Source organism: Agelaius tricolor, unplaced genomic scaffold (assembly GCF_023055355.1).
Source record: "Agelaius tricolor isolate 1412-34295 unplaced genomic scaffold, bAgeTri1.0.p SCAF_6, whole genome shotgun sequence".
In the NCBI taxonomy this organism is placed as follows: Eukaryota; Metazoa; Chordata; class Aves; order Passeriformes; family Icteridae; genus Agelaius; species Agelaius tricolor.
Genome location: NW_027269266.1, coordinates 37,368,082 through 37,392,717, shown reverse-complemented (window position 1 = coordinate 37,392,717; position 24,636 = coordinate 37,368,082). Strand labels below are relative to the sequence as shown.

The 24,636-nt window shown below is 36.9% G+C and overlaps 1 protein-coding gene across 1 annotated transcript; it reads left to right on the top strand.

Annotated features, from left to right (window-relative positions):
* The first annotated feature begins 2,666 nt into the window (after window positions 1–2,666).
* On the top strand, window positions 2,667–23,905 carry NGLY1 (N-glycanase 1). Its single transcript, XM_071429379.1, has 12 exons — window positions 2,667–2,941; window positions 4,012–4,126; window positions 6,142–6,372; window positions 9,780–9,939; window positions 13,178–13,400; window positions 14,127–14,248; window positions 14,645–14,790; window positions 14,971–15,081; window positions 17,357–17,521; window positions 18,894–19,082; window positions 22,156–22,333; window positions 22,769–23,905. The coding sequence occupies exons 1-12, from the start codon at window positions 2,697–2,699 to the stop codon at window positions 22,942–22,944; spliced, it is 2,061 nt and encodes a 686-aa protein (XP_071285480.1). The 5' UTR covers window positions 2,667–2,696; the 3' UTR covers window positions 22,945–23,905.
* Window positions 23,906–24,636: the final 731 nt, after the last annotated feature.

The following is a 24,636-nucleotide window of genomic DNA, read 5'->3' as shown; positions in this document are numbered from 1 at the left end:
AGTAATAAGTCTGTCCTTATCCTGGACAGACTACCATGGCAGAGCATAAATATTTGTCAAACTCCCATCAATAGAGACATGAATTAGTTACAGTGTGAGTTTGCTTGTTAGGTTATACCTCTATATAATTTATAATTTTAGTATATATTATATAATTTTATATAATTTTTCTTAGCAGTAAGAAAACTGAAATAAATTTACCCCCATGCAACACAATAATGTCTATTAGCTGCAAACACAGCTACCTAAAAATACGAACCGTAGCACAGTAATGAGGCATGTACTGCAAGAAAAAGAAAAAAAAAAAAGCCAAAAAGGAGATAAGTGCAATATTTAAGGACAAAAAATAAACATATGTGCACTTTTTTATATATATGAATAGTCTGGTTTTAATTTAGAAATAAAATTCCTTGGGCATTTAATGTCTTAGTTATTTGTTGGAAGTTGGCACTTGGTTTTCTAAATTTTTCACACTGCTTGCCTATGAGCACTTCCAAAGCATTGTTTACAAATGCCATACTGAGATGCATGGTGTATTTATATGCATACATGTCTAGCAATTTTGTTAATCTTTGTATTTCCTAAGGCAGCCAACATTGAGAGTCACATATCTACATGAAACACATGGAAAGGAAATTAAAAGCTGAAGTAGCAGCCAAGGAATATGGCATCATTTTAAATTAAAATTTTATTACTGTGGTACCAGTTCCTGAGGGCTGAAATAGTAACACTTTAACTATGCTAGTAAGAAAAATAAATGTATTCTCAGCAAAAGTGAACTGCCCTGGGTTAAATCTCAGCGTTTGTGAGGGATATGTACCACTATCTTAAAAAGTCATAGAAGCTGAGCAGTGACCTGTCACAGGCAGGCAGCAGAGCCACAGTGTAATATCACCTACAAAATCAGAAGGCAGCTTGAATTTTAAGGACCTCTCTTGCTTGGAACTCTTTAAATCTGCATTCCTAGTAAAGCAAATCTCCACAGGCCTTTGTGCCCAAGGTTCTTCATCACAGCTCTTTCAGTAGCAGCACAAACCAGAAGTCTAGAAAAAGACCAGGGGGTTTTTTTACCTCTCTGGGACGGACTGTGAGTAGTGCAGGGCAGATGTCGCAGCGAGGGCGAGTCTCTGCAGTGACATTCCTGCTGAGGCAGCCCTGGTGACCTGGAGGTGTGGCACCCTCAGTACTGTCAAACCAGGGCAGTACAAAAGGGGATTTATGTCCTTAATGATGTTACTGCCTGCCAAGGGGCTCCCAATGTTGCAAAGATATGGAATAGGTAAACATTGTTTTAAGAAATTATGTTCTTTGATCTTTGTATACTTTCAAGCCCAATTGACCAGAAAGAAGATGTAATCAAGCTCTAAGCTATGTCCAGGTGTTAGAAAGACAAATTGCTTGTTGGCAGAATGCTTTTTTAAGGCTCCACATGTTCCACTGAAATCACACCTCAAAGAGATGGAGGTTTACATAGCTTGGGAAGAAGGATGTATCACTGTCAGTGGGCAGAAAGAATGAGGAATTTATTGGACACAAGAACATTTGGCAGAACTCCCAAGATAAGGAAGAAACTAGCAAAGCAAATTCAGCAGCAGTGCTGGGATCAGCTCTGACTGGATAAAAGGTAATTCTGGCAGGGGGAGTTTGCAACCATTGACTAGAGAGAAAAAATGAGCATGTGGAATAATCAGCATGTGAAAAATGCGTATTTTATGACTGGCTTTTCACAAATATTAAAATGAATATTATATGTGTTGTGTTAGAAAGTAATGCTGTATTAATTCTCTTAAGTAGTGTGTTAAATATAGTTTTAGGTTATAACGAAATGTTAAAATAGAAACTATGCTATGTAGGATACTTTTTTTTCTAAAGAAAGGACTCGCACTGAGATAGCAGTCACAGGACACCTAAATCTTTCAGAGAAAGAGAATTTATTGCTCCATTATCAGAAGAAACGAACTTCTTCCCGCCTTGCTCGGGCAGAATGACACCGTCAGGATTATGAGGAAGAAGTTGATGATGACCAGACAGAATCTTGTATTTGAATGGAATTTATGCATCATGTATGAGATGTATGAATATGCAACAGGCTATTGTTTTTAAGGGTTAATTCTCTGTTAGTGTGTATCCTTTTTCAGGCTTATGCTGCCCAGAAAAAGGTACCCGGACGGACGTCCGTCTGAAACTTTGTTTCTATTGTCTCATATTGTCCTAATTCAAATTGTCCAAATTATTATTACTCTAATTGCATTACTATTTTTATAACCATTTTATTACTATTAAACTTTTAAAATTTTAAAAAGTGATTGGCGTTTTTCACAAGCTTAAGAAGGAATCATTTAACCAATAGAAGATAGCATGCTTATTAATAAGAGAACTGTGTAGCTTGTGTACAATGAACATGAATGACTTTGTTTGCTAGAATGTATATATAGTAATAAATTTTGGTAGTCATCGTGCTGGCCTTGTGCACCCCTTCCGGCGCAGATCTATAACTCAAATACCTCGACCCTGGGCGTGGATTGGCGCCTTGCACAGCGGGTGAAAGAAGCTGCTTTGGGACACAGGGAGGTCCCGCTGCCCAGGGGGTGCGGGGTCAGGGTTAAACCCTTTAAGGGGGCTCTTTAGGGTTCCTCCCAAACGCGCGGCCGTGGTCGCAGGGGCTGCGGGCGGTGACCCCGCTGCTCCTACTGCGCATGCGCCCAGCGGCGGGCGGTGCTGCCCGGCTGAGGGCGGTGAGCTCTGTGCTGGCACGGCGCATGCGCTTGGCGCAGCGCCGGGGGCGGGCGGAGCGGCGCGGGGGGCGGGCAGCGATGGCGGCCGCCCTGGGGCTCTCGTCCTCGGCGGGTTCCCCCGCCGTGAGCGAGCTGTGCCAGAACAGGAGGGAGATCTTCCTGGAGGCCTCGCGGCTGCTCCTCACTTACGCTGACAACATCCTCCGGTGAGCGGGGTCGCCGCCCTCGGTCTGCGGGCGGTGCCGCAGGGTCCCGCCGGCCGCTCCCCGGCTCCGCGCGGCTCCTTCGGTTCTGTTGTGTAATACCGGAGCTCAGAAGCGTCTCGCGTGGTTTTGTCGTTATTTTAAAATTAATGTTGCTTACATTAACAGAGGTGTAGTGTTCTGGATTTCTGTTTCTTTATTTATTGTCGGTTGGTTTGTTTTGAAAGTTTAGGAGTTCGTGTATTAACAGCAAAATGATGCCTTATTCCTGATTTTCCACCTTAGGTGGGTATTGAGCTACCTAAAAACAAGTGGATGCACAGCAAGTAATTTTACTTGATTTAAACTTATTTTTTACTTAATTTTGACATTTTTTTTTTAATTGTATTTTTTTGCTTGCCGTATGCGTCTGACTTCGCAAGGCTGGTACCAAGAGTTAATTATGGCCGAGTTTCTGCGAGGTGGCTCTGTAGGGTGCCCGTAGTCGGCAGTACGTGTGATTGACCTTGGTGTCTCCCGGCAGCTCCAGGTGTATGGGCTGCCCCTCCTGTCTGTGTCTTCCTTGTCAGCCACTTGTTAAAGCTGCTGTGTGACAGAGAATGGCGAGTCCCGGGCTGGGTTCTTTTAAATAAAGAGGCGAGAGAAAAAGGTTTTTAAAGGAGTTGAAAGTGGAACTGAGAGGTGGTACGGAGACCACAGTCGTTCCACTCAAGTTTAGCAGGCAGTTCCACCAGGCAGTTTAGCACAGCTTTCGTGGTGGGACCAAAGCCATCCAGCATTAATCTGTCAGGTTCAATTGGAATGCACCAGGTATAAGGGGATGTGAAGTTGTCTCTTAAGTGTCACTACAGACTTAGTCCTGTTGGGTATGACTGCAAAACATGAATTCATGAACATAAGTTGCAAGCTAATCTTTAGCATCAGTTGGTAACTCAGAACTAAGTACAAAAAACCATTTATAAAGTCAAAGTTTTATGTAGGTTTTGCCTAAGTGATGTAAATGAAACTAAACAACCCAGCTTTTAAGTGTCTACTTCATTTGCAGATATAATTATAACTTTCAATTTGTTCAGGAATCCCTATGAGGAAAAATACAGATTAATTCGGATTGGAAATCCAGCATTTTCCACAAGGTTGTTGCCTGTCAGAGGAGCTGTTGAATGTTTATTTGAGATGGGGTTTCAAGAGGTGAGTATAATGTAGTAACTTCAGGTATCTTCATCTGTTTACATAGTAAAATTTAAAATTGGATTTTTTTCTGCTTCTCTAGTTGCAAGGCAGTAGATTTTAGGGCAGTTGGTGTTTTCTTTCAGTTCTTGTCTGCAAATATCTGTAGCTAACCAGCAGAGAATACAGATGTGGCTGTTTCAGAAAAATGGTGAGCTAACCTAATGCATAACAAGATTTTTGTTTTGCTGCTCAGGCACTGCTGCTTTACTGAATGGCTGGATACATATCCATGCTGGCACAAAGGAAGTGGTGGGAAGCAGGGTGGAAACCCCTTCTCTTTGTAGTAATCTGCTCTTTGGTAAACATCAGACATTGTAAATGGGTATTGAAACTGCCATTTTAAAGAGAGAAAAAGAAAATTTAAAAAGCCCTGCTCTTCATCATGTTCCTACCATTAGTAGGGCCCTGTAGTGATTTAGATAAGGGAAGCTGATCTGATGAAAACTTAATCTTCCAAAACAAAACCAGAAATATTTTTCAGCCAATTCACAGTGCAGCTGCACAAGTACTGGTGTTGTCATGACAGCAGTGAAGGGCAATAGACTGACTGTTCAAGTAGTAGTAGGAGGGTGAGTCCTTCAAAACCCATTTTTAAAAGTTACAAAATGTTATCCTAAAATAGTGTTGTGTGGATCTTGATTCTGTTGCAGCCAGAAGGATGCATTTCAAAGATTGCTTTGTGTTCTGAGGTGGTCCCTGTCTTGGTGGAACTTAAACTGCCAAAGCTTGTTAAACCAGAAGCCCTTTTTATAATTACTGGAAAGCTGGTCTAAAAACCCAGCTCTTGTTTAACGGTGCAAAGCTCTTGCTTTGCTTTAATTTGTCTGTTTGATGCCACAAACTGTATGGATATGTACATTATGTTACTTAGGTCCAGCTGTCATGAGACCTCTGCCTTCTCTTTGGGTAAAGTTATTACTGTAATTTTTTAATTAAAAGAAAAAAGGGTACTGAAAGAAGTGGTGACTGCAGAGGAGAAACGGTTTGTGGATTTATTGTCAGGCTGGTGCTCAGGAGACTTTTAATAGTGTATTTTAACCAGGAGCTGGGTGGTGTAGCTAAGGGCAGGTCTCTGAGGGTGTGTTGTCTAAGTCTTAGAGTTACTGTGTCAGTCAAAGCTGGAGTTACAAACTTCTCTTCAACTGTGTGGCTAATATTGTTCCTTCTTTTGTTTCTGCTTGATAAGGGATTGATACGTTCTATTTAGTTTTGTGGTGATTTTAAGTATTATCACCAAGCCTCCATCTGCAGTGATATGTGACCTCAAGTAACTGCAGGTAAACAAATTACCTTAATAAACAGAAGTGCTGCAGTGGTAGAAACTGAAACTGGTAAAGGATGAATGCTTCAGGATATTAATGTTTTTAGTAACCTGTTCCTTTATGTTAAGTACACAGATATTTGATTCTGTCATAATTACTGATCTCTTGTTATGTTACCAGTAGTCATGTTGCACTCAAAAATAAAACCAAAAAAACAACCCAGGTACCAGTTGTAATAATATTGCCTATCTAAGAACTTAAACTTCAACATAAAAGATACCAGTATGTATGAGAATTTCCAGCATATGCTCTTCTAGGGGCATCTTCCCTCAACATTGGATGTCTTCCTGTGTTGCCTAGGATTTAATTACTGTACTACGAGAACTGAGCATTAATTTTTCATTTCTGTTATTGTTGCTTGCTGTGCCAAACCATAACTACATAGCCCATGAATGGCTCCACAAAATAAGTTACTAACTAAAGCATGTTGTTAGGAACCCTGTTTCTTTAGATTGACTCTAGGTTCTTTATCTGGTAGGCTTCTGAAGCTGTGAGAGGCTTCAAGCTTCTGTTGTAGGGGACCTAATCTAAAAAGCTGAATGCTGCCAAGCCTTAGGGTGCTAACTTCCAGTAAACTGTTCAGCTATAGCTACAGATCATTGACCAGCTTAGACATGCATTAACTGCTGAATTCACTTATCTAAATTTCAGGGAGAAACTCACCTGGTTTTCCCTAAGGAAGCTTCAATTGAGCAGCTACGTAAAATCAGAGACTTAATTGCTGGAGAGAGGAGTAGCAGACTGAATGAGTCAAACCAAATCCACAGATCAGGATCCTCTGAAGCTGTCAGCAGCACTCAGACAGCTGCACAACGGCCTTCGAGACCTGTTGCCCCTGCCCGTCAGCAACCAGAAACATCACTTGCGCAATCTCTTGAAATGGTAATTATGATCTGCAAACTTCATAGGCTCATTAGTCTTGCATATAAAGATTGAAGAAGAATTAACTGTTAGGACTTAGAAAGTTAACTGTCAGAGAAAATGAGTAGACTCCAGATAAGCACACTGTTAAGCCTAGAGCACCTTGGTCTGACCACATAGCTAATCTTGCTTTAAGAAGGTTGGACTAGACATTTTTTCCCCCCAGTGATTTCTGAAGGTTTTTGAGTGTTTTCTTCAGTTTACATACAACTTAAGCATGAAATGTGCTATAAACAGAATATTAGCAAGAGATTTTGTTGAAGATGTCCATGAATATTCTGTTGATCAGAGTGTCAAGAAAAAAAGCAGATATGTATTGAAAAGGAGCAGCAAATGGGAGAACAAGGGGGAGAGTGGGAATCTAAGACTTGGGTTATGTTTGGTGTTTGAGTACCATCATAAGAAAAGGAGCATAACCATAATGCTTATAATTGTTGGTGTCTTGGTTCATGCATTATGATCTCTATGTGTAGCCTGTGAGGAGGGCTTTCTTTTTTCACATGTGCCTGTCATTAAAAACAGAAATTTAGCCAGACAAGGACAAATTTATAGTTATTTAGGCTAAGTTTCCCTTGTCCAAGAAATTGAGATGAAGTTCCTGATCAAGACAGAACAAAGTCCTTTCATCTGATGTTAATGGGCCTAATGGGAGGAGACTCAGCACTTCATACAACTTTGAAAAACAAAGTTACACCTCTTGATAGAAGCTTTTAAGGATGCTTTGGTTTAACTTTCGGAAGAGTTTTTCCTCCTAGAACCAGTGTCACTTTAATCTCAAAGTTAGTGTAAGATGAATCCTTCCAAAAGCTCACTTCCCATGCATCCTTAAACACAATTTGCATGTTTTATGTTATTATTGTCAGTATATTGTTGGATATGAACCATGACATACTGTTTCTTCCCAGTGCCCACCCAAGTCAGTGAATGAGAAATGGCAAAGCATTATTTGAAGTGATAGCTTTTGGGGATAGAGAGAACTGAATGAGCCATGCTCACACAACAGGTCTTTTGGGAAAGCTACTGTTGTGGGCATGTTGTATTGAGACATTTAATCTAATTATGTTAGCATGGCAGTAGTTGCCTCTAAAATGTGCTGACTGGATTTGTTTTACTTTGTTTGGAGGTTTCTGTTTGGAGGTTGATTTTTTGGCCCTCTTCTAGATTTTTACTGTTTCAGCCACTTTTGCAGTGGTGGTTGGAAGTGATTATGGAACCTGCAGAGGGATTTGCTGCTGCTGAACTGCTTAGTAAGGGAAGCTTTAAAAGTTGAACCTGCAATGACAATGGTGTTGCACAATGTTGACACGATGTATTCTGAGGTTAATCCTTTCAATTTCTAGTTATTCTGCTCCAACATACACTAGCCATCAGAGTTGTGGATCCATTTCTCTGAAACTATTCATTTTCCGTGCTTGGGTGATGGAACCAAACTTACTACTATTTAGAGGCATTAGTAATGCAGTGTTGGCACTCTGTTAGAATGCTGTATTTAGCTGATTCCTAAATCTGGGGAGACTGATAGGTCTCTGGGCCATTGAATTTGATCTTTATAGTCTGAATTGATTGGAAGGAAGTCTGGCAGTGACTTGGCCATTTTGCTTGCACAGCAGTGGGGGGTTTGATTTCCAGTGAGTACTCTGCAGAGTTACAGTTGTGTTATTGTTGTATGCACTGCTGACAGATGTCAGAGAGATTTAGAGTTGTTTCTGTAGTGCAAGCATTTTTTTCTTGCCTGTGTTTCACCTGTCATTCATGAGAGGCCTGGTAAATGCAGGGAAAAGCTTACTTGAAAGAACAGAGGAATATTCATAAATACACAGTTCTAGAAACCTAGCCCACCATGAATTTGCCTCATTGTTTTCTTCTGCATTTCTTGTCATAAAATATTCTTGAGACTTAGGAGAAGGAGAGCTATGGCTAGTTGTTAATTCTGGTGGATGTATTCTGATCCCTTCCTGAATGGCATAGTGATTACAGGAGGAAAGGTGTATCCAAACTTAGAGCTGCAGCAAGGTTCACCTGGCTTCTACGATTAAATGTTTGCATAACACTTCATACAGTGGCTTTTATAAAGCAGATTAAGCACTACTGTAACACTGATGGTTTTGCATCAGAAACCTGAGTTGTCAAAGAGTCTGGGAGACTTCCTGTTGTGCTGAGCAGTATCCCTGCATACCCTTTCAGGAAGCTGATGGACCCTAAGGCCTTTGGCAGTCTCTAATGTCCCTTATTTCTTCCTTTCAACTTGCATTAAATGAATCTGGACACAATGGAGTTTATGATGTTAAACTAGTTACCTACAGCTGATGAGCTCCAGGAAAAGCAAAACAAGCTCTGTTCTGTTTTAGTAGTTATGAAAATTAAGGACTGATCCTGAAGTACTGTAACAACATCAAAACAATCACTTGTAATTTGAGTGCTCCTTTAGAAGTTTTCTTCTGAAGAGTTCTCACACCTGGGTGTATGATACTGCATTTGCTGCAAGCATCTTAGGAAAGCATTGCATTTTTGATTAAATTAAAATCGTAGTTAACAAGGCTAAAGGCTGAAACATGATGTAGCAATAGAGAAAAGGTAATTTAGCAGTCACCCCAAAATATGCCAGACTCTTACTTTCAAAATCCCATTTCATGTTCTGTATTTTTCCCTTTTAAATGGGAACAAATGGTTTGCTCAGCTATCAGCTTCATTATTATTAACTTCAGCTGTTAGTTTTGGTATCTATGTGTGTGTCTTATTGTGTGCAACATGCCTCTAGGTGACACTCAGGATAATTGACTGAAGGAAACCTTGTTCTTCTATCCAGTTGCTCCTGAAACAGACTGCGTGGTTCAGTGGCTGGTTCCTGGGCTGTCTATATAAACCTCTACCAGAGCTGATCTATAAAAGAAGGAAGTAGAAACAGACAAGCAACATTCATGAATAAGAAATAATAAGCAGAATTCATCAATAATATAGTTCTACAAACCAGTGTAGCAGTGTCCAGAGAATAAAAGTGATTGCATGTCTTTTTGTGGATTTTGGATAAAGGTGTCCAAAAGAAAGGTGGGGGGGATTAGATGGGGAAGAGAAGTCAAAGACTTTCCTATTAGAGGTGTCTCTAAAAACAGTTTTCTCCCTAAGTTAATTGATTTTTCACTCAAGACACCATTCAGAACGCTCACAGACAGCAAGCTTTACAGTTTGGGTGGTGGTGTCTTCAGTTCTTGTTGATATCTTTGCAAATAAACATTTCACCTGTAAATAAATATATAATGTAAATATGAACAAAGAATTATGACTGACTTAAACTAAAATAGGAGATCTTGGTTATTCTACCTGAAGGTGAAAATTCATAAATCATCTTGTGATTGAAAATCCTTTTGCAGGCTGCAAAAATCTTGAAAACACTTCAAACAAAATTTGAGGGTCTTGTATTGATGTATGAGAATCCTTCTATTCAGCAAAAAGCACTGGCTGCAATTCCCCTCCAGGAATTGAAAAGCAAAGCTCAGAAAAAGCTAGCACAAGCTACGAGACTGGACAAAGGTAATGCTGCCAAGTTAAAGTGTATATGAAAGTGGAAATGTTCTTTCAAACATAGCACCCATTGTTGGTGTGTGTTTGGTCATATGTCTGCAGGTTCCAAATGCTGTTTCTAAATTAGAATTGCCTTCTTCCTAATTTACTGCTTACTTCTCTTATCTTTATTTTGCTTTTGTCATCCATCTTTGACGGCTTTTATGTCGAAATTTTGGACTCTTAATTTCTGAATTAGTAGAAAAAAACACTGGGGAAACAAATGTTGCATTCCTTGAATCTCAAAAGAAATAGCTACAAGAAGAGGAGGGGAGCTTCTTGTTCAAGTAGTCATTGTTATGAAATTCTCAGAGTGCAGTTTTCCTGTATGTACTACAGTTCTAAATTCAGAATAAAAATTTTAAATGCCACTTCTCTTTTTTAATGTGATATTGGTGAGATTTTGAATGAGATCTTTCCAAGATACAACCCGATCCAAGCTAATGATCACTTTCCTTCCTAATGTTTAAATGAATAGGGTTATTCCCTGTTCCTCATGGAGCTAGATATGAAATGTAGGCATAAGTACTTGTGGCATCAGTGTTTAAAATTTATATTTTCTTCATAAATAGGAATTTGTTTTGAATGTATGAAGTTTTTGTCAGTTAAAATGACATATTTCTATTTTCAGGTGATGGTTTTAGATTTGTTTCAGTGGTATGGTGAAATGTTACTTCTGTAGGATAAATATTTTTAAATTCCAATTTTAAATAATTTTAAATTCCAATTTTAAATAATTTTAAATTCCAATTCCAAGATCATATTTAAACAAAAAATCTTCTTCACCATGAATCTTTGATAGAAGACTGTTTCAAGCAATTCTGCTAACTTTATAAGAATGCTGTTGGTTTGCAAACCAAAAATAACCTCTTCACATGTTTTTTATAAATTACTTTGTGGTGTCTCATACAGCTACATGGTAATATGTAATTGTGTCTTTGGCATTAAGGAAATTTTTGACAATGGATTTTCTTACTAATTTTTCTTTTATAAAACTGTGTTGAGAAGTAAGAAACCACGTGAACAAGTAAAAAGCATTCTTATTCAGCAGCATGGGACAAAACAGTGGGGAAAAGAAATTTAGCAGTAATAAATTACAACTATTTAATTTCTTTATAAAGGAAAAAAATAAAGAACAAGCCTGCCTCTTAGACTCTAATACTACTGGCACATTGTTTAAAAAGGGGAAGGAAGGGGGAGGATAGTGTCCTGAGTGCTTCTTCCCAAACCATCAGGCTGATTTAGTCAAAATGGCTTCCAGACCTTAATTTAGACACAGATAAAGGGGAAGGGATGGAATTCCACTGTTTTGGATTGTGACAGCTTGAAAGCATTTTTCAAGAGCTTTATAGAAACACTTGTTTTGGAATGAACTGTGTATGAGATGTTTGGGTAATTGGCTTTCAGCTTCTTTGGTTTCTGTCCTGCTGTATTAAGACTGTCACCTCTAGGAATAAATACTTAGTGCTAGGCAACACTTGTTTTTAGGATAGGCCTTGCAACACAAAATGAGCATTTTTGGCTCATAAAGACTAGGAAGATAACAGTCATTTGGTGAGAATTACAGCTTTGGTTTTATTATTTCCCTTTGCCACATTTCATTAGAAAGATGGACTGAACAGTCAAAAATAGCTGTGTCTCACAGCCAACTGTTTTCTGTTCAAATAAATCGCATTTGTCATTTTTCCGTGTGATGTTTTAATGAAGGATTTATTTTGCAAATCAAGGGAAGAATGTTTATAGTGTAGCAGTCATATTTTCACAGATTGGTTCTAGTTTGAATGTTGTTATCCAGGAAAAGAGAGTATGGCCTGTGCTAGAAATCTTCTCATTCAGCTTTGAGCAAAAAGTTTGAATGTACAAGCATATCCATGCTGTAAGCAGTGAGCCTTTCTCTGAGTGTTGAGGCACAAAGGTTTTCCACATTCATGAGTAAAAATGGAAATTTTGCTATAATTAGAAGTCAGGTATTTTTGCTTTGATTAACAGGTGATCTCTTCCCATGCACTTCATGATCTTGGCAATGTGTGTTTAATGGCACTAGTGCTCCTACAGAGCCTTTTGTACCAAGGATGGCTACAGCTTCAGAGCAAGATGTGAAATGAGCTTAAACACTCATCTTAGGGGTTTTTTCACCATCCTGAAAAAGTGCATAAATTTTTAGTTCAACTGCCTTCAATTTCCTTTTAGCAGCATTTTTACAAATTTATTTTACATGTTAATATTCATTAGTCAAACCTGTCTGTATTGTGACTAGAATAAAGCTGTAGTGCATAAAAATAATCAGGCAGTAATACCTATGATTGCAGTGTGGCCTAGGTGATAAAGTTATTAGGAAGAATTATTTGAATATTTATGTGTCTGAGAAGGAAGAGTATCTCTCTGCACATTGTAACAGGATGTGCATTTAAAGATTCTAAGAAGTTTAAGCGAATGGATCTTTCTTGAAAAGCTGGATTTTTAGATTTGTTTTTTAGGTAAAATGGGGCTATTTCCAGGTGTCAGAGCAGTGAGAATATGTAAGTAGATTCTTACTCCTGTTATAAGCAGGAAAATGAGCCAGAAGAGTCTGGTGTGGTGAAATCAGCTAGAATAGAAAACAAAAGACATCCTGTGTCTGCCTTGGGTAAGCTGAGAAAGGTGTTTATTTGCTGAAATTAGAACAAACTCAACATGTTTGCATGGTATATACATATTTTCTACAATAATTAGGCTGTGTTTGTAGAAGGTCTGTTTATAGAAAGCCTGTACACCTGGTTGTTTAGATTGTTGCCAGTGTCTGGTTCTTTGGTATGTTGAAATCAAAGCAATTGTTATTCCTATGAATATTTTGAAAATATTTTGGAGAGAAATATAATTAACTCTGTGTTCCAAAGTCCTGGAAGAGTATGAAGGGCATCAGGAGCTTCACAAGGCTGAAATGTAAATCTGACTCATTTTTCTGAGCAATTTCTTATTCTCATTCTAGCTGTAGTATTAAGTACTGCAGTTTTTTGTTCTTAAGTTTGAACTTACTCAGTCTTGACAATTTAGATTTTCTTTTTTGTATGTGTTTAAGTAATATACAAAGCTTTTTCATATGGATTTTATATTTAAAAGTATATAAAAATATATAAAGGCCCAGAGATGCTAATTTACATAGGCACTGTCAAGTTCAAGTAAATTACTTTTCCATTTGAACTAACTGTGTGTTGTATAAATTTTACAGGTGCACATGTGAGTGAAGAGGACTTCTTACTGTTGGAGCTTTTGGACTGGTTTAAGACTTCCTTTTTTCATTGGGTAAATAGTCTTCCTTGCAGCAGGTGTGGTGGGCAGACAGAGCCTAAAAGTGGCTACCTGTTGCCTACTGATGATGATTTAAGGTGGGATGCCAGACGAGTGGAAAACCATTTCTGCAACCAGTGTCAGCTCTGTAATAGATTCCCAAGGTGAGCATACACAAACTTGCTGTCTTTTTTCTTTCAAGAAACAGCTTTGTATTTGTCCATTTTGTGAACAGGTGAGAAGTTGTTCGTTCAGAGAGTAGAGAAGCTGTTTTAAGTAACATGATAGAATGTTTGATGAACCAGCAATTTCTCTGCAAGATCAGAGATTTTTAAAAACAATATGTGCTTTCTCTTATGTGGACTTGTTCTGAATACTTGCCTGGCTTGTTTGGGGTTTTTTTTAATGTTAATTTGATGAACTACAGCTTCTAAATAAAATATGTTAATATTGGCAACTATATGTAGGTAGTGTTTTGTTATTGCAGGGAAAACTTCACTTCTGCTGGAAATCACAGTGTAATGTACATCTTTTGCTGAGTCTATAGCAGAAGAGCAAATATACAATTTATTTATACTTTTGTGGCATTTAGACATTTTTCTAACTGTTTGAAGAATCAGCATAAAAGTAATATTTTAAGATGTCTAAATCAATTTTGAAAACTTAACCAGATTTGTTTTGACACTGCTATAAATGTATGATGGAGTGATGTGAGTTGAGGTAGCATTCTGTTCAGATGTATTTTGTGCAGTATAGCAATTATTTCCATTATCTTCTGTGGACTGATTGATACTGAAGTCTGTTCAGATCATCAGAACACGATGTAAAGATTTCTGAAAGGTGAAATGTATTTTTAATTGTTCTTGTTTTGTGTTGTTTTTGTCCTGTAGGTATAACAACCCTGAAAAACTTCTGGAAACCAGACGTGGACGCTGTGGCGAGTGGGCCAACTGTTTTACACTGTGCTGCAGAGCTGTAGGGTTTGAAGCAAGATACGTCTGGGACCATACAGGTATCAGTATTCTGGAGTATTGTAACATTAAAACAAACCTGTGCAAAAGCAGGTTATGCATTTTATGTCTCTCAGATCATCAGGCAGCGTGTGCAGTTAGACAGTCAGCTAACAAAGACAATACACGTTCAATTTCTTGTCCTGCCTGATGAGGTGAAATACAGTTCTGCAAGTAAGGTCAGATGATGATTTCAGAATGATACAATCTTCAGCTGAATGTAAGGGACTGATCCTAAGAAAAGGGAAGTTTTGATAGTTTCTATATGTAGATGAACAGAAAACATGTTCTTTCACCTGTTCATTTAATAAATTGGAAAAAGTTACAATATTCTGCAAGATTAGAATAGAGGCTTTATCTTTATAAGTCATTATTTATTCTTGGCCTTTGTTACGTAGATCATGTGTGGACCGAAGTATATTCTTCATCTCAGAAAAGATGGCTTCACTGTGATCCTTGTGAAAATGTCTGTGATAAGCCTCTTCTCTATGAAGCTGGCTGGGGAAAGAAGCTCTCCTACATAATTGCATTCTCCAAAGATGAGGTAGGAGTAATGATGCTAATAATAAACAAACTTGCCCTAAGCAAGCGTGCAGTGTATTCCACCTTGGTGTGATTTTCAGAATTATTGCAGAAAAGCGTACTTTTATTAACTAGCCTCTTTAAATGAAGCAAGATATATGGAAATTTTTGGTTGCTTTATTTTCTTCCACTTGTGCTTGAGGTGGTTGATGTCACCTGGAGATACAGCAGTAAACATGAAGAAGTACTCTCTAGAAGGACAGCGCTCAGTGAAGCTATGCTGCGAGAGACAATTAATGCACTAAATAGAACGGTATGTAACTTTGCTTCAGTGGATTTCTGAGAGTGAAACACAAGTATCTGCAGAAATCTGTGAGGTCCTCAAACTTCACAGATTTTTTGAATCTTGAATGCATTTGGTAGCCTCACAGGAATATCCATGCACTACAGATATAAAAAATGCTGTTAATTACTCATTTTACCCTGAATACATAGGAGTCAGTTGCAGTGCTATACTTGTGGGAAATAGACTCTTACATACCATTATTTATCATATTATCTCTTACATACACAGATGTATGTGTATATATATTGTTTTTCTGAGGGACTTTGGAGCAGACTTACACTTGCTGGGAGTAAACTGTAACTCCATAATAACTACCTGGACTCCTTCAGGGTGACTGAATGTTTTCCACATCAGGGCTGCTATAACTTTAAAACAGTAGCATTTACAGTTGTAAGAAATGCGGGTTTAATTTGCTTTCAATGACTTTTTACAAGCTCTAGGAAAGGAGAGGAATGATTCATGGGCTGTTTCCAAGACTTCCAAAAGGTGTTGATACCATCAGCAGAGCTTTGACTCAGAGCCATGTGTATTTACACTGTTCCTGCTTAACATCCCCAAAATGCATGGAGCCATTTGCACCTGCATGTCATGGTTGCAGAACTTCTCTGCTAAGCTTTTTCCACTCCCTAGTTGGGACACCAGGAACTTGATTTGGTATACTAGAATACCATAAAACCTTTAACCACCTTGAGGTTTCCATTTTGTCCTCCTTTCCTTACAGGCTAATTCCCATGCATGGAAACTTTAGTTCCAGTGGTAGTATACAGCTGATGACTTAAAGAACAGATTATGCCTTTTTTGGGGCCTGCTGGCTTGAGAGTTATAGCCATACATTAAGACTGTGAATAATTGAGCTGGACTAATATTTTGAGACCAGGGCTTGAAATAATTTTAACAGTAATGAAAAATTAAGAGTCACGGAGCAGAGCTCTGAGAAGAGTAACCAGAGCATCAAAATGCCTAAAGGAAATTGTGGATTGGTGTTGTTAATTTAGGATAAACCATATCAAGCTTCCTCTGAGCTGGATCAAGATCAGCAGGGCTGCATAGGGATATCCTAAGTGTCAGGGCAGTTGTTAGACTCAGGAAGGCCTGATATTTCATGGAAAACTGCTGCAACCACTGGTTGTCATCCATCAACACAAGTAGAGGTGTGTTTCCCCCCCTTGCTGTATTAGAACTGGTATTTGGCATCTGGAATTTGTTCAGCTGGAGCTGTTTCTCATCATTTCTCTGTATCTACTTTCCTTTATACAGTTCCACGTTGTTGTCTGGAACAAAAACGTCTTCAAATATTTCTTTTGTGTAATCTCTATTAGCAAAACTTGCTGGGGTCAGAACTACTTTTGAGATAATTTAAATGCTTATCAGCCTCAAGTTTCAGGTCCCAGTGGACTGAGTGTGCATGCCTTGGGTGATCACCAAAGCAAAAAAAAAAGATGATTTGTGTAATAATGTATATACTCAATGTTGAACTTTTTTCAGCCCCATGTGAGTTTATCCACAGTTAAAAGAATGAAAAGCTTCACATTCCAGATTTGTATATTTGACATGAAGATCATGTAGACAAAACACTAACATGTCAATAAAATTTTTCAAAGTTATTTACCAAAAAATCACTCATAGTTCTATCCATGTAGGTAAAGACATGTAATTCTCTTTTATTTTTCACTAATCTTTCTGGAGCTAAGTTTTTCTTGATTTTCTGACATCTGAAAACAGAGATGTCATGGTTTGTTTATGACCAATTCAGTGAAATAATGCTTTCAAAGATTTTTGTTTGGGCTTAATCACAAAACCAAAACTCTTGCCAACCAAGTCACTGCACCTTAGAGAAGAAAAATTTGACCACAAATGATTCTTGCCTTGTCTTTACTCCAAACAATATTGAGAATGGCAATGGTACAGTATACAAATGAATCGCTATGAAAACTGTTATGGAAGAGTTTTATCATCCAAATAAATGTATTAAAGAGAAAGCACAAACATTATTTTAAAAGAATCCCACACAGTGCCTGAAAGTTCCTAGAGAAAACACTGCTGTCACATAACTGTGTGCTTATGACTAGTTTGTATTTGTATTTGTGGTGTAAGATTAATGGCTCTAAAAATCAGTCTAGACTTTAAAATGTTAATCCATTTTTTTCAATTCTGTTTTTCCCTGTTGGTGTCACTCTAGAGCAGAATTACAAATACCATTTTTTCTGAATGCTTTCTTTTTTCCTAAATGTCTTTTTTTCAGAGACAAAAGTCTTTGTCAGAAAATAGAAAAAGAGAGCTCCTGGAAAGGACTATTGTGGAGCTTGTTGAGTTTATTTCTCCTAAAACACCTAAACCCGGGGAGTATGGTGGAAGAACATCAGGCTCAATGGCTTGGCGAGTAGCCAGAGGTGAAATTGGTTCAGAGGTATTTAACTTTTGCACTGATGACCATCTTAGAGGTAGCTAACTAAGACCTTGTGATTATGATCTGTAAAAAAACAAACAAAAAAACCCCGCACCAAAAACAAAACCAAAAAAACTTCATGGTAGATAGCCAGATTCAGCTCAAATAAGTGAATCTTGCAAAAACATTAGGTGAAAGTTTGATGTGAATTCAGTAGAGGTCAAGTAATTTTTGAGAATTGATGGTGGTCTATTGATTCTAATAATGTTTGTGACTCCTTGTTATAAAGTATTTTTTTCTTAGAAGTTAAAAATACTTTTTTCATTTAAGTTAGTTAGTTTGACAGAACTAGAAAGTTTAATTTAGTTGAAAGGAATTGGGGAAAGTAAAAAATTTTTGTATTTGTATTATTAGTTATTTCCAAGTTTTAACCAATAGTAGGTTTTGACCAACTATTTTTGTTAATAAAATGTGGGAGCAATTAGAATTGTGTGAATTAAGCAATCACTTAATAAGCTTTATTGATTTTCACATCAATATTTTTTCACTGTTTCCAAAAGCAAGGCTTGACCTTTATGCTAAGATACAGTTTCCCAGAACGATAATAATATTTAGCTTCAGTCAGGATGCAAAGATGTGGCCTCAATTTTGTAGCAATCCTATCATGTGGAATATCTAACTGTCGTGAACAGAAACAGTTAAGTGAAAGTAATGAGCTTCTTAAGATTTTCTTAGTTTGAGAAACTAATAGTTTATTGCAGTTCTCTGTTGCTTGGAAGGCTTAATTTCTGAAACTCTTAAGAAAAATTACTTAAAAAAATATAATACTTGAAGTTAAAAAGTTTGTACTTTTAAGTTTTTTGAAGTTGATTTGTAAACTGGCATACACAAGCACCTGTATATGGTAGTCACAGGTTTGCTATTCAGAATATCTATTTACTTATTCATTGTACAAGCAATGTACTAAGCATAAAAATTTTCTGTTCTGAAACTCTCATTTCTTACTTAGATGATACTACTTCTTGTTAGTTTGTTGAAAAATTACTTCTAAAAGTAATTATTTGAAAATTTAAAAAAATATACTTAGATGATACTACTTCTTGTTAGTTTGTTGAAAAATTACTTCTAAAAGTAATTATTTGAAAATTAAAAAAAATAAAATTACTCCTTCGCTCTGGAAAAGTTGCAAGTGTGCTGTAAGAAACTGGTTTAAAACTTTTCTTCTGCAGAAATGGTTTTGTACATGACCTCTCTTAAAAATGACCTTTTTTTTTTTTTCCCTTGGCAGCAAAACTGAATTGCAAAACCATGACATACTGTTTAAAAGTAATGTAGTCTTGAGGGAATTTAGGCATTGGGGAATGAAGGTGCTTGTATGTTTTTGCTTTTTCAGAAAAGAAAAGAAGTAGTTTTTATTCCCTCTGAAAAGGAGAAGACATCTAAACTGTTCCATCTCATCTACAATGTAATAGATGATAGTTATACACGGATTTCCAATAACAATGAAAAAATAAGTGGCTGGGAAGCAGGTGTTTGGAAGGCAGAATCTATTTGGAGAAAGGTTGAAACAGATTGGAAAATGGTAAGAATAGCAATTATTAAAAGCCTATAATGTACAGTAAAATTATGATAACTCCAGTAAAACAGAAAACCCTTGCCAATGTTTGGATTCAAAACCTCTCTTGGTGCCCACAGAATTTAGCAGATGTTAGTAAATGCTGTTGTTAAGATTCAGTAAGATTTCCAGATGGTACGGGAAATTAGAAGTAAATTTAACTTGTCTTTCAGAAAGGATGATTGAATTCTCTGCAGGTAGGCAAAATCCTTGCCAGAATGCCAAATTTATAAAATGGCTTCCTTCTTAGGCTTGTGGGAAAATGCTGTTTTATTGAAAAGCAGTACTTATCTGGAAATAAAAAAAGGTATTTGTTGTTTTAAGAATAGTTTTATAGCGTATCATATCTCTTTGCTGTACAGCCAAAGGAAGAAATTGCCATCCTAAATAATACAATTCCACCTGCAAGAAGAGAAAAACCTATCAGTTATCCAGAATATTGTATACCCTGCCCAGAGTCCTTCCATAGTGTCAGGACTGAGCAACACAAGGGTCATAGGCTCTAAATCTAAGAAGAGAATTGCTACCTGTGGAGTGGGAAGGGGCCATGTACTAGCAAACAGCTTTTGCCACAACAGCTACCAACTGTGGAACTGAGCATTCTTGTCAGGGACTAGAGCATGTTAGTGCTTTTTTCCTCTGTCATTTTACTAGTCTGAAGGGTCTCTGACCAAATATTCTTCTAGCTTCCCATTGATAGAAATGGAGCTAAGTATGTATCTGCCTCTTGAGATTTTCTCTCCTGGGTCTGTACATAACTGACTGGCAAAATGCAGTGGGGGAATCGCTTGAAGAGGCTATGCTGCCCTAAAGAGACAGAATAAGGAAGAAATGGGAGAATTGTACAAAAGATGTCACAACAGGGTAGACTTAATAGTAAAAGAGAAGTAACAGAATCTCAGAGTAAGAAACAGATGTTGTCTGCTTCTCCAGGATCTGCTAAAAATTTGATAGTACATTATGTTTGCACTTCTGCAATGATCAGTTATCCTCACTTTTGCAAGAAACATGTCCCTGCACTGAAACTAAACTACAATTTTTCTCAGCTCTACTAATCAGATAAGACAGGGTGGGACTAATCTATAAGACCAGGCAAAAAGACTTTACCCTTGTATTCAGTAACACCTCAAAAGGATGAGATGATGGCATTGAAAAATTAGGAGCTACGGCTCCAGGTCTCTCTCAGACTTGTGGGTAAGGCATGTTAGTTTTGCAGGAATTTGCATCCCACAAAAAGTGTGTAAGAATCTTAGAATTTAAAATTACTTTCCTTTGGGTGTTGTTTGTATAATGGGAGATAACAGCAGAGGGAAAGGTTATTTGGGGTTTGCCTTTTCTTTTAGTACAAGATGCAGCTTTGGAGTATGATTCAGCAGCCATCCAAGAACTTAAAAGCCAAAGGAACCTTTACAGTAATACTTGGTTAACATTTATTATGTGATGAATGGAAAGGTATTTAAATCTAAAAGCCACAGAAAATGTATCTGTAAGTATTAGATGAAGAGTAACAGAAAATAACCACTTGGTTTTATGGTACACAATGCAAACAGGTACAAACCACAAATTCAGTCACATTACCCAGAGATAACCTGGTATCCAGGACTCAAACTGGCAGACCACAGTAGATGATAGTAATAGTGTAAGAACCTATAGATCTGAAATCCCTGGATTGGTGAAAGGCTTGTTTTCCAGAAGAATTGCTGCAGTGGAAGAGAATTGAATGAGTTGGTTGGTTGGTTACATTTTTTTCCCTCTGAATTCAGACATTTTTCAAATAATACTAGAAACAAAACAAACAAGTTTGAAAGTTAGAGGAAAGTCAAAAAATACACAAAAGAAAACGAAGTTCTTTTCTTCTGATTAAATGCTTGGATATTATAATGATAGATGAAACAGACTAATGTTTGAGGCTTTTCTAGTGTTCCAAACTGTGTTTAGTGCATTTCAACCAAGTAGTATTTAATGGGGTGTTTTGGCTTCCTTACTCAAATACAGCAGTTCAGTAGGATCTGATCAAGGGAGAGCTCTTGCTAGAACCAGCTGAGATACTCAAAAAAATGTGGAGGTCAGCACCTTAATGAACATTAGGATTACATTGACATGAAAACAGCTTAAATCATTACATTTTCATAGGCGATCTTCAGTGTAAGACCTCACACCTTTCGGGGTTTTGAGCTTACTTCAATGTGAAAATAGTAATACTAAAATTCTGTTTAATAGTCTGTCAATTGCATTTCTATATTAGGGTGGGATCTTAATAAAACACAGTAGTTTGTTTTACTAATAATTTTATTCTGGTTTGTTCTCTCAAGATTAAAAAATAAAGAGCGGACTAAGTCCACTCAGTATGATATTAATCAGAAGCTTTGACATGACAGAATTTTTATTAATTTAGGATCCAAAATGATCACAGTAATTTGGACTCTTTAAACTGTAGTGTCTGTTATTTAGGTTTGCTGATGGTAGATGTTGCGCTTGAAAGAACTGTTAGGCACTTGTGACCAAATTCCTGAGAGGGTTCATAGTAACTTTAATGAATGTTAATATGTGAGCGTGGCTCTTCAGCCAGGTGATGTTCAGGACAGCATTGGGACTAAATTAAATTATACAAAGTTGTAACAGTTCAAATAATGCTAATATGGTATTTATAAATGGTCGGCATGTATGATTTCCATCAGCAATACTGAACAACTGAAGTGATACATGCATTTAAAAACACCCTTGAATACTCCTTCTTTAAAAAATAATAAGCTTAGGTGTTTTTGTGGCTTGAACTTTACTATGGGTGTTGAAATAGTTTAGTGTTCCCTAGCAAGGGGCTGTGAATGTGTACAATTACCTAACGGTGGAATATACTTGGGGATGAAGAAAGACGTTTTTAATATCAAATTGTACTTTGTACAGTTTTAAAGATTCAGGGGCTTGACAAAGAATGAAAGAATTTATCTTAAAATTTTTATGTCCTTGTTATGAGGATTAATTAGATGTGTGTTGGTTATCTCAGTTTTTGACATGCTGGTTGTGTCTTCTTTCCGTGTAGGTTTATTTAGCCCGAAAAGAAGGGTCATCCTCTGCTTCCATCAGCTGGAAGTTTGAGTGCAAGTCAGTCGGTCTAAAAATAGATAACATTTCAGTTAGGACAAGCAGTGAAACATTTCATAGTGGAAGAATACAGTGGAGACTTCACTCTCCTACAGCAGAAATTGCTCTGATAGGAGGTAAGTGTGGAATTTAAATAATGAATTATATCATGTAGCAGAGGTGTTACTGGAAATAAATAGTTTATATGGAGAGAGTACTGTGCAAACACTAAAAACAAAATATGAATATTCTTTACTTTTCCAACAGCGTTTCTTAGCAAAGTCAAGAAAATACTGTGCATTTAATTAAAGCTGGTACAAAACTCAGTTTTATTAATAGACACAGTCCTACTTGCAACAGGGCAGGGCTAGCAAGAACACAGAGTGAACACAAGATACTTGTGTTTTACTGGGAAGGATAGATGCTTCTATGTCTGGTGGCAAATGAATCTGAGTAGTTGCAACTGAAATCATTAAACATCCATTACAGCTTAGCATTTTTAATGTGCATTCTATTATTATGTACTGTCTGGAGCTGTGGCTTACTGAATTATCTATCTTTTCCTCCAATAGATAAAAATCTTTGCTCCTATTCAGATTTTTCTGGAGCAACGGAAGTTGTGTTGGAAGCGGTTCTGAATGGAGGGGATGGTGAAGCTGCATGGCAACACACACAGCTGTTTAGAGAGAGCTTAACAGGATGTGGGGAAAATTGCTTGGAAATAATTATAAAACTCAGTGACCTCTGAGAATCTGAACTGCAGAAGTGTACTTTGGATTCCTTGAAGAAATTATACCATGGATACAACACGAAGATTTGGTTGGCAATTCCTCTTCATTCTGCTGGCAGATTATTTCCTGTTTCACTGCTTCCATTAAACCAGCTTGAAACGGCACATGTATTGAATAGGTAAACATCACAATGAAAACCTCTTTGCTATAAAAACAAAGACAAAAATTAAGGGATTGAATCATAAAGTACCCTTTTCTTAAACTTTACAATGACAAGGAAACAATTTTTAGGAAGCAAAACATGATCATAGAAGCACAAAGTAATTGTAATTGATTTTAATTTGGAGTTTTGGGATTAGCTTGCTGGTTTTTTTTTTGGTTTTTATAATCTGCTTGGGAAAACTGATTGAATTCTGTTTTCCAATTATAACAGATGCTTCTGATGATTTCAAAATATTTTAAACAATATTAGAGGATTTAGACTTTTTTAAAAAAATTTGATTTTGTGTAGTATCCAGAAGTGTTGAAATTAAGTTAATTTCAATATTGCTTCAAAATTTCCTTGTTAGATGTCTAAGTATTAAACCTGTGTTTAATACCTAGAACTATTTGGAAGCATGGTGGTTGCTGGGAAAATAACCTCATTTTGAAAGAAGTGTTCATTATGTACCTGAAATTGTCATGGCCTGTGATATGAAATTGAGGCTTAAAACTGAGTAAGAACATCATATTTTTTTCTATGAAAAAATAGGTTATTCATTATAAATACTTTTTAAATAATATTAATTCAGATTTGCTTAATAAATCTTTTACAAGTTAGGCACGTAGGTTGAAATCCTTTTAAGCTGTTGTCTTGACTTGCTTTAAATACTCTTCCCAAATTTGATGTTAAAGTGTATACTTTTTTTTTCTGTTCAGTTAATTCAGTGTTTACATTTATTTTCAATCAATATAATAAAAAATACTATCCAGGAGACATCAGATGTTGCAGTGCTCTGAATAAAACATGGAGTGAATGTTCAGATTAGATAATCTTTATCAGAATGTGAGGAAGGCCTTGCCTGGATTATACAAGAGATACTCTAATATAGAACTAAAATACAAAGTTCAAACTATGGTTTTATTTTTAAATAAGTGAGAATTAAGGATGATGCTCTCAAGATCAGTGTTTTTAAAGTTTTTCTTCCTTTTTCTGATCTTTCCAACCTCTGTATTGATTTCCAGTGTTTGTCAAAAATAATTTATGTTGAAATAAATGTTTGCTGACCTTTCAACAAATCTAAGCAAATATAAAACTATTCAGATTTTATTAGAAAACTGCATATGCACAGTGAGCAATGGAATCTTAACAAATAGTAGATTATGGCAGCTCAGAAGTGACAGAACAATGTGTGATGGATTATATACTTTAGAATGTAAATGGACAGTTTATGAGGGGAATTAGAAGAGCCTCACCCCTACAATACAGATTAACACAGTGACAGGGTACTTACTGTATTGTACACACTGGAAGGGAAGAGTACACACTGGAAGGATGTTTATCAATGCTTGACTAATGCAAAGTGAATTTGCCAGTCTCCATTTAAAACTACTGTATTTGGTTTCAGTTAAACACTTTTTCCGAGATTTTTGAGTGGCAACTCAACAGAAGAGTATTTTAGGCTAATATGGATACTACCTTGGTAGAAAAAAGGAAAAGGAAGACAACT

Excerpts from the sequence above, each read along its gene's own strand:
- NGLY1 (XM_071429379.1), top strand. The coding sequence starts at position 2,697 with ATGCGCCCAGCGGCGGGCGGTGCTGCCCGGCTGAGGGCGGTGAGCTCT. Across the intron at positions 14,791-14,970 it reads TTGCATTCTCCAAAGATGAG|GTGGTTGATGTCACCTGGAG; the intron begins GTAGGAGTAATG and ends CTTGTGCTTGAG. Across the intron at positions 15,082-17,356 it reads TTAATGCACTAAATAGAACG|AGACAAAAGTCTTTGTCAGA; the intron begins GTATGTAACTTT and ends TCTTTTTTTCAG.